At 42.3% G+C, this 10423-nt stretch overlaps 1 protein-coding gene across 4 annotated transcripts in view; it reads right to left on the reverse strand.

The window, feature by feature from the left end:
• The window catches only part of Arhgap26 (Rho GTPase activating protein 26), a 421874-nt gene extending 411902 nt beyond the window's left edge, over nt 1–9972 (reverse strand). For 2 of the 4 annotated variants that reach the window (XM_071612274.1, XM_027927794.2), the window contains exon 1: nt 9454–9971. In XM_071612274.1, coding sequence (XP_071468375.1) covers nt 9454–9607 — 154 coding nt within the window. In that variant the 5' untranslated portion in view covers nt 9608–9971. Of the gene's footprint in view, nt 1–9453 lie in introns of all 4 variants that reach the window. The other 2 variants (XM_027927796.2, XM_027927797.3) reach the window with 2 other exon arrangements.
• Between the last annotated feature and the right edge of the window lie 451 nt (nt 9973–10423).

Genomic DNA, 10423 nt, shown 5'->3' on the forward strand with positions numbered 1-10423 from the left:
GAGAAAATATACTTGGTGCCGTTGACTTAATCATCAAAACCTTATAGGACAAACCAAAAGGTAATAAATATTTGAATACATATTTCATCAAAAAAGTTGTACCACTGGACAATAAATGCATATTAAGATGCTCAATGTTATTCATCATCAAGGAAATGCAAATTAAAATCACACCAAGATATCAGCACTTTACTCTCACTAGGGTGGCTTCAATCAAAAAGAGAGATAATAACAAATGTTGGTGTGCATGTGGAGAAATTAGAACCTTCACACTTTGCCAGTGGGTATATAAAATGGTGCTTCTCTGTGGAAAACAGTTTGGCAGGTTTTAAAGTTAAATATAAGTTTGATTTAAACTTAAGTTTTAAGTCAAAATTAAACATATGTTTGCCATATAACTCAGCAATTCTATTCCTAGGTAAGAAACAAAATTAGAAGTGAAAACATACCCACTCAAAGATATGTATGCAAATGTTCATAGGAGCATTATTCTTAACAGTCAAAAACTTAAAAAAAAATCCAAGGGTCCATCATTTGGTGAATGAATAAACAACTTGTGCTTGCAAAATTGAATAATCTTCAGCAACACAAAGGAACCAACTTCTGATACATGCTACAACACAGACAAACCTCAAAACCATCACAGTAAGTGAAAAGAGCCAGATGCAACAGATTACTTCTTTCATGATTCCATTTAGCTTAAAATTTCAGAAAAGACAAATTTATAAAGACAGAAAAGAGTGGATTAGTGGTTGTCTGAGACATAACATGAGAATAGAAAGAGCCTGCAGAGAGATATGTGGAAGCTTTTGGGATGATAAAAATGCTCATAACTGGATTGGGGTGATGGTTACATAACTCTATAACTACAAAGCACAGAACTGTAACTTAAAACAGGTGAATTCATGACATGTAAATTATAATCAATAAAGCTCTCTTTAAAAACTATTTGCCCAAAACATATATGCCTAAAACAAATGGGTACTTAGAAAGGAATAAATGTATAGATAGCATTCTTGTAAGAGACACTCATGATAAACTGATGTCAATTCCAAGTGCTACTTACCATTCTGAGGGGGGGAGAAAGAGATGGAGAGTGAAAAACAATTCCTTTACATGATTTTAAAGGAGAAAGAACTATTCTTTCCTAATAATAATTGTTGATAATCAAAAATTAACAGATATTCAGCCACAAAAAGATATTAAATTCTACTACAAGAACACTGAAAATATTATACTAAGTAAATTAAGCAGATACAAAATGAAAAATATTGTATGATTCCACTAATATGTCTTGAACAGGCAAATTCATAAAGACAGAGCAGAATAGGGGTTACAGGGGCAAAGGCAATGGGAAGAGGGTACATATAACACAGCTTCAGTTTGGGATGATGAAAAAGTTCTGGAATAAGCCAGGCACAGTGCCACACACCTGTAATCCCAGCAGCTCAGGAGGCTGAGGCAGAACGATTGAGAGTTCAAAGCCAGCCTCAGCAAAAAGTGGGGCACTAAGCAACTCAGTGAGACCCTGTCTCTAAATAAAATACAAAACAGGGCTGGGGATGTGGCTCAGTGGTCGAGTGCCCCTAAGTTCAATCCCCAGTACTGGGAAATAGACACAGAATTGTGAAAGGCCACTTCAGTGTATATTTAAAGGTGGTTAAAATGGTAAATTTTGTATTATGTATATTTTGCCATAATAATTTTTTTAAAAACTCAACAATAAGAAAACAAACCAAACTAAAAAAATGGGCAAAAGATCTGGACTTCTCACCAGTGAAGATATATTTTCATGACATATAAGCACATGAAAAGATGCTCAATAGCGAATGCCATGAAGGAACTGCAAATTTAAAAAAACCATGAGATACCACTACACACCTAGAAGAAGGGTGAAAAGCCAAACACTGGCATGAGCAAATACGGGCAACAGGAGCTGTCATTCTGCTGGAAGGACTACAAAAAGGTAGAGCCACTTTGGAAGACGTTCAGCAGTTTCTTACAGAAGTAGCACACTCTTTCCATATGACCCAACAATCAAACTCCTTGTTTACCCAAATGAATTGAAAACTTTCATCCACACATAAATCTTCACACAAATATTTATATCTGCTTTATTCGTAAGTTCCCAAACATTGAAAGCAAGCAAGACATACAATCATAGGTGAAAGGATAAACAAACTGTGGTTCATCCAGACAATGGAATATTGTTCAGCAATAACAAGAAATGAATTACCAAGCCATGAAAAGACCATGGAGGAAACTTAAGTGCACATGGCTAAGTGAAAAAAGCCCATCTGAAAAGGCTACAAACTGATCCCAACTAAGAATTTTGAAAAGACAGGCAGCAGTAAAAAGACCAGAAAAACCAGGGAGAAAGTAAAAAGAAACAGAGGTTGAAGGAAGAGGATATAGACAGAACACAGGACGTTTGGACAGTGAAACTATTCTGTATGATACTATAACCATGCGTCCATGTCATTCTACATTTGTCAAAATTGCTACTGAGAGGTTCAGACGGGAGGACTGCAAGTTCAAAGCCATCCATGGGCAACATGGAAAGACCCCCTCTCAAAAAAACAAACAATCAAAATACCATTTGCCATAGCATGTGTGATGCTAAGAGTGAACCCAAATGTAAACTATAGACTTCTGTTACTAATATTTTATCAGGGGGCTAGGAGGGTAACTCAAAGGCAGAGTACATGCTTCAAATTAGAAGGAAAAGATATGAGAGACTACAGGGAACTTTTCTGTAAGCCTAAAACTGCTCTAAAAAAAAAAAACAAAACTAAGTCTATGAATTATTTAAAAGGGGGGAGGGGCTCTAAGCTGTAGGCAGTCAGCAGATTGAAAAATACAGACTGGATGTAATTTATTCAATGCAACTGAGAATGAAGAAAAGTAAAAGGATTCTTTTTAAGCCAATGTTATATAAAAACTACAAAATCTTGTTTGGATTTAATTGCTGTTTATATTTGTATGAGTAATGCTCCAAATGTCAGTATTGCAAATTACCACCATTTACAAATAATTAGGAAAAGGCTTTTTTTCCCCCCTTTTATTCACAAGGTGCTAAAGCAAACCAAAAGAACTGGGAGAAATTTGTTGCTACCTAACTCCATGTGCATTTATTCCATTAGGATTCTGTGAGTAATATAATTACTCCTAAACAAAGCAAGCTGGCAGAGAACATCCTTTGACAGTTTATGCCATTGAAGAAGGGCTCATCTTACTGTTGAAAAAAAAAAAAAAAGGCTATAACTAAATCTTAAAGAAGCACAAAAAGGTGACAAGCTTTAAAGCATACAACACTTGATGCTGGGTGTTTGTTTGTTTGTTTTTCCTAGTTTTAATAGGAAAATAGTTTTAATAGGTATGCCATTTACCTTACTGAATTAGACCAGAAACAGATTTTGGCCTCCCTGATTAATGCCCTATTTTCCACTTAAAAGGGAATCATTGATAATCATTCGTTATTACCCCAAAAAGAAAGCATTGCTTTACAATGCCAAGACACAGTCTGCCCCTCCAGCCTACAAGTTTCTATAAGCATGTGAGGGAGAGAAAACTACAAAACTTAACAGCACAATACAAAATATTTACTAGTCTTTCCATAGGGTGAAAATCACCAGGACTATATTCTCACCTAATCTAGCATCTGCAGCACCACCTTTCTACAATCTAGATCTATGAAAAATTTGCATCTTCGCCACCAGCATTTTGCTAAGGCACTGAAGGGTAATTTTCAAAAGGAGGCCCCAGAGGCTATTGCGAGGTTCAAAACTTGATTGCACACATTTCTACCTTTAGTAGTGACTTTAATCAAGTTACCCCAACTATCAAATGCAGAAAAGGAAGAGGACAGTTGACCCTTCAAATCTATGGATCTGCATTCTGCAATTCAACCAACCAGGATTAAAAATACTGAGGGAAAAACTGCCTCTGTACTAAACATGTACAGACTTCTGTCCTTGTTATTATTCCCTAAACAATATGGTAGATAATAACTACTTATATAGCATTCACATTGTATTAGGTATTATAAGTGCTCTACAGATCATTTAAAGTATTCAGGGGGATGAACACAGGTTATATGTAAAGATTGTACTGTTATCTGTAAGGAACTTAAGGATTTTGGTATCTGAGGGGGTCCTACAACCAATCCCCCATGGATACTGAGGAACATCCATATTCATCTCACAAGATTGTGGTACAGAATAAGAAGACAAATGTGTGGCATTTAGTATAGGACCAGGCACTTGGTAAATATTCAATAAAATGAAAGATGCTGGTATTCCTATAAGCTATTGTTTCTATTAAAATTACCTTAGGAATGTGTACAAGAGAAAGGACAGAGATCTCAGAATTACTAACCTCTGATAATATAATGAAAAATGCACATCATCCCCAAAGCCTCCCGAAAAGTATAGGCTCAACTAGAAACATAAATACATTCATTTCCTTTAGTTAAAAAAGTATCACCCAGCAGGATAGCAACCACAAAGTATGGCTTTATTCAGTATCATATATCCTGCCCCAACATGGCTGAAAACTCAGAGGGAAGAGGCTAGATTCTTGGTCTTGTTTTGGTTATTCCCTCTGCATCCATTCAAGTACCATGAACTAGAATGAATCCATTCCCCTTTCATGAGCTGAAAACATGAAAGTGCATCCAGGTTTCTCCAGACCCTAAGACACTATCTTTGGTTCCTCAATTTAACTCCCTCCCATGTGAAGAACAGCTTTTTTTTTGGTACCTGGGATTTAACTTGGCCACTGAGCCACATCCCCAGCCCTATTTTGTATTTTATTTAGAGACAGGATCTCACTGAGTTGCTTAGTGCCTTGCTTTTGCTGAGGCTGGCTTTGAACTCATAATCCTCCTGCCTCAGCCGCCTGAGCTGCTGGGATTACAGGTGTGCCCCACTGTGCCCAGCTGAGAATAGCTTCTTGATTCTAAGTTTTCCAATGTGAAATTCAAATCAAGAACTCTGTGCCTAAATTGGTCACCATCACCTAGGGGAAAAAATGATTAACACTGTATTTCGAATGTCTAGAAGGCAAATCTATAGAGACAGAAAATACATTAGTGACTGATGAGAGCTGCAAGGTTAGGAGGAATTAGGGAATGAATGCTAATGGGAAAGAGCTGCTTTCTTTTGGGGGTGATGCTCTAAAATTGTTCTAAAATTGATTATGATGATTATACATCTCCATGAATGTACTAAAAACTATTGAATTGGATGGTTTAAATGGGTGAGCTGCATGGTAATGAAATAAAGTTGATATTTTAACATCTGCATTTGTCACCCTCCCACCCACTTGGACTATCAGAATAAGTACACGCAATCTCAATAAATTTAAAGGAGTATATCCCCAGCATAGATACATGGTGTATAACACCAAATTTAGAAATTAACAATCTAGAAGAGAAGAAACAGTTCCTGAAAACTCATATCACCCATCAAAACCAATAGCCTAGTTCACTTTCATTCCTATGAAACCATATTTGGTTTGTCACTGAGTCTATGAAACAGCCAGGCATGAGGTTCCATGCAGTCTGCAAGCTTTTCCTGCAAGGCAGAGAGCAGTAGCCAGCCCAACCACTGAGGGGAGAAAGTGAGTCTAGCAAAAAGGTTGAAAATTTAAGAATGTTATTAGGAACCAAAGAGATGTTGCGAGGCTTACTTACTTTGTTTTCAACTTATGAAGCTGTTCTGGCATACTGCAACTTGCTACAAACACCATTACCAGGATCCTGCCCACCACTGGCTAACAAACACATAATCACATGATTTACCAACAACTGGCATGAGGGATGTGTGGGTCTAACTCCTCATACTGAAGGTAAAAACTGTACCTCTGCTCCTAATGACTTCTGCTCTGAAAAACAAGTCTTGACAATCCCAAGTGCTGGAGGAGGAGGATTCTTACTACCGACAATTGAGCAGTGCCAGGTGCCAGCCTCCAAGCTAAGAGCTTTCTACAAATGCCCTGTTTCATGCAGTCCTCACAACAACCCCAGAGGTCAGTGTGGCTGTTCAAATTTTATACTGGAGGAACTCCGGCTTAGTAACAGACCCAGAGCCAAGCAACTAGTAAGTAATGGGGTCAAACTTGATCCAGGAAATCCTACAACTCATTCATCTCTACAGAATGAAAAACAAAAAACAAAAACAAAAAAAAAAAAAAAAAAACAAGACTTAAACACACAGAATCTTCCTGAATGAGATAATGATTAAACAGGTTGGAGGAAAGGGTCCTGGGTGAATGAGTCCCCACAGAAAAGGCAAAAACAAATCATCATCAGAAGCAACTGACTGGGAGTTGCCAAGACTCAACTCCATGTCAAACAAGTACTTTCTCCAAAGGCATAATTTTTTAAAATGCAGGTCTCAAATTATTTTATCGCTTATACTCTCTGTGTACTACCAAAAATCAGCAATCCAGAGAAAGAACCAAGGGATTCATTTTTATGAAATCCAGAGCTTATATCAGATTTTTCAAGGGGACTCAACAGACAAATGTGCAAGAAGCACTGACCTAGGCTGATCTAGAGGACAGTGTTGCATCATGGTTAAGTCAATGCTTTTGGAATCCCACAACTTGTTTTTAAATATTGTTAATTGCTGTGTCACCTTGGCCAGGTCACTGATTTCTCTGCCCCTTAGTTTCCTCATTCATAAAGTAGAAGCAACATAACAGAGGTCTAGCTGAACTCTGGCAATCCCTAGAGGCAGTTTTATTGCTTATGGTTCACATAGAAAGGGAATCTAAACCCAAAGATCTGCAAACACTAGTTATAAAATAACTATAAAATAAAATAAGTATCATTATAAGATAAAACCATAAGACAAGGGTTACTCATATAATTAAGTATAATTACATATGTAGTTTTTAGTTATCCTGGAAAACCACCGGTTTTTCCATTTACAGCAGTAATAAAGACAATCTGAAGAAAAATAATACACAAATACTAATCTGTACAATGTAGCAAGTACCTCAAGATAACACAAATATTATCATGTACAATGTAGCAAGTACCTCAAGATAACAGAAATCTGGGAAACAGTTATTGACTCCACCTTCTTTGAGAAGTCGATGCCCTATTCAATTAGTAGTTAGTGGTATTAGAGGAGCTTAGTAACAGAGATGGATGTAAAGAGACCAAAACACCCATCAGCCTTTCCCCAAAGTTACAAAAGTGGTCCATCCCATTGCGCAATTTAACCATTGAACTCCATTACTGCAATGTTTCTTTCTATCTGAAGAATTCTTGCTCCTGACCTCCCCAAAAATAGTAGCAGGCAAACTGCCAGTCAACCAAATGCACCCTTCTCAGAGTCAATGCAGAAATACAAATACAAGTCCAAAGTCTAGCAAGCTTGGTCCAAGGTGCTCCCTTCAGGGCAGGAAGAATGGGGCGGAATCAAGAGCTCTGCTTGCTTTGCAGGAACTTTGCTTAGGGTTCAGACCAAGTAGATTTCTTTCTTTTTTTTTCTTTTCTTCTTCTTTTCTTCTTTTTTTTTCCCCCCTGTAGGGCCTTGCTCAATTGCTAAGGCTGGCTTTGAGATCCTCCTGCCTCAGCCTGGCAAGCCACTAGGATTACAGGTGTGAGCCACTGCATTCAGCAGATCAGGTAGATTCAAAAGCTCTAGCCCAGCTAACACTGTGTGACTCTGGGCCAGTGCTTCCCCAAGCTCCAGTTTTCTCATTTGCAAAATGAATAAAGGTACATAAGATAATTCATGTACCTTTGGGTGAAGCAGTGCTTGGCATGGAGTAGCCTCTGTAGCCATGGGACAGCTGAATATTGCTGTTATATCCTTAGCATCCAGTATAGTACCTAGCACACAGCAGGTACTCCCCGTTTACTGAGTGAAGCAGAGGACCAATTAAAGCTAGCCAGAGGATCAATCAAAATTGCTAAGCCCAACTTATAACTGGTCCCCTAACTTACTTCAAACCACAGGTCATGTGTTCCGCAAACCAAAGAATGACCCTGGTTTTTGTCAGAGGATGTCTGTTCATATGTTTCAGGTAAGGCACAGCTTCCTGTGAGGACCCCTACCCCTGGGAAGCCTCCCCACATCACAGTCCTACAGTTCATTTCACCCCAAAAGATTTGCACTTGCTGCTCTAGCATTTCATAGTCTCGTTCTTCATTTTTAGAAGGAATAGGCTCACAAAATGACATCTCAGGCACTTAGTTTCCAATGTCTCCTTTAAAGAGGCCTGGGGACAATTCTCACAGATAGGAACCTACCCGCTAAGGCAACCTTTCTTAGCTGAAAGATATCACCTTTTAGTAAATGCATCACAGAAAAGACAGGAAAAGTAAAGAGTCAAAGATAATTCCACTATCTACCTTCATGTTGTTTCTGATTCTGAAAATGAAAAGATGGAATGAACTATTTTTAAATGGGTAGACTGGAAAGGCACCAAAAACCATTCTCACAGTGCAAGGTGCTCATCCCTGAAGCACTCTAATTTGTCCAGAAGGATAAACTTTGTGGTTCTGCAGAAATCAAGCAGAATGCAAATTTCATTCCTTCCCTTGCACTGGGAAGAAAAAAAAGCAAAAACGGTTTTACAAAAGGTACCAGAACCATTGAGATCACTTTAAACTTCCCCTTTCTGAAGGAGGACTAGGACATTCCTTCTCAGGCCTTTCAGTTTTCAAGGATAATAGAAGAAGTAAAAAGTAGAGCAAGGGAGAGAGCGGGGAGAGGGGTGGGGGGGGAGGGAGGGAGGAGATGTATTCCTTCTATTTTTAAACCCACGCCCACAGTTTGGAGTAAAGGAACACTCTGATTCTGTACTCCCACCCCTATCACCTTCTGCTAAACACAAGAATCAGAACCTGCACACGTATACGTCACTGATTCTAGATCTGGGGGTTACTGCCAGTACTCCACGGAATCAGGGCTAACCAACCGCTCCACCCAAAGAACCCGGCGGCCCTGACTGGGCTGAAGCCGCATATAGGGAGCGAAGCAATCACAGCCCGCCTTTTCCCTGGGGGAGGCAGCGCCCCCTTGGTACGCTCCATTCCCACGGCAGGGCGCCCAGAGTCAAACAACTGTTCCGCTAAGGAAGCCGCATTAGTGGACGTAATTCGTTTCCCATTGGGCTGCGGCAGGCTGGACACTCAGGTACCACTCTGGGACACCTGTATGCCGTGCACACCCACCCTGTCCCAAAGTACCACCCGCGCTTCTTCACCACCGGGCCATCCCCTAACACAAACGGCGGGGCGATGCGTCTCCTTCCTCATTTGATGGTGGCTGCTAACCCATTTTAGGTATCCTTCCTGCATCGGAAGCATCGACACCCGCCACCCAGTGCCCCGGGGGCGAAACCCGGCAGCGCGCGGGCGACTAGGGCTGAGCGCCGCCCCTCGGACCCTCCCGCGCCGGACCCGGTCCGCACTGAGCTCGGGGTACTCACTCTTGAGCGCGATGATGAGTGACTTCCCGTCTTTGATGAGCTCCTTGATGAATTTGTTGGTCTTATCCAGCTCTGCTTCGTGAGACTTCAGCGTCTCTCGGAAGTGCGGGCTGTCGAGGCAGCAGTCACTGAACTCGAGCGCCGGGAGCCCCATGCTGCCCACGGCGCCCAGCCAGGGGTCGCGCCTCCCCCGGGGCTCGGGCGGCCGGCTCCCTGAGCACGCTCGCCTCGGGACCTCGGCCGGCACCCTCGACGGCCGCCGGCTCCACAGGTGTGGCGCCGGCTCAACCCGCGCGCGGTGTCCACCGGTGCGCACGACTCCAAAACCCAGCTGGGACCTGGACGATGGGCTGTTGCTCCTGCGGCGTGCAGTGGAGCAATAGGGGAGCAAGAAGCGCAGCGATGGACCCGCAGCGACACGGAGAAACAAGCTAGCGAGCGGGCGAGTGAGCGCGGCCGCCGCCTCCCCGCCTCCTTCGCAGGCTAGCTCTCCAGCAGCCTCGAGCGCCCTCTCACAGTAGCCTGGGCCGCCCCACCGGCGTCCGGGCCGTTCGAACCTGCTAGCGATGACCTAATCCGGTCCAGACCAATCAATGCGCCCTCCTCAGCCCGTCCCCCAGGGCCGCCCGGTGCCGCCCGGCCCTTCCGCGGGTCTTATCCAATCAGAGCGCCATGGGGGCGGGGCCTTGGGTGGGGGTGGAGCCCACGCCACCGCCCAGGTCCGCAGAGCAAGCTCCGCCCGCTCCCGCCTGCCGGTGTTGCAGACTCTGAGCTCTAGGGGTGAGTGCTGTGGTTCTTGGGCCCCCGCCACCCCGGACCTTTGTGGCTTGTTGCGGTCCTAATCCCAGCCGGGGTTGATGCGTCTGTTGGTCTGGGGAACCGAGGACCCTAGATATGCCAAGCATGAAAAATCTGGGAATTCGTGCTGCCATTCACCGCAGCTCGCCCTGTTCTGCTGGGCAACTGAGCT

The sequence above is a fragment of the Marmota flaviventris genome, chromosome 5, assembly GCF_047511675.1.
Source record: "Marmota flaviventris isolate mMarFla1 chromosome 5, mMarFla1.hap1, whole genome shotgun sequence".
In the NCBI taxonomy this organism is placed as follows: domain Eukaryota; kingdom Metazoa; phylum Chordata; class Mammalia; order Rodentia; family Sciuridae; genus Marmota; species Marmota flaviventris.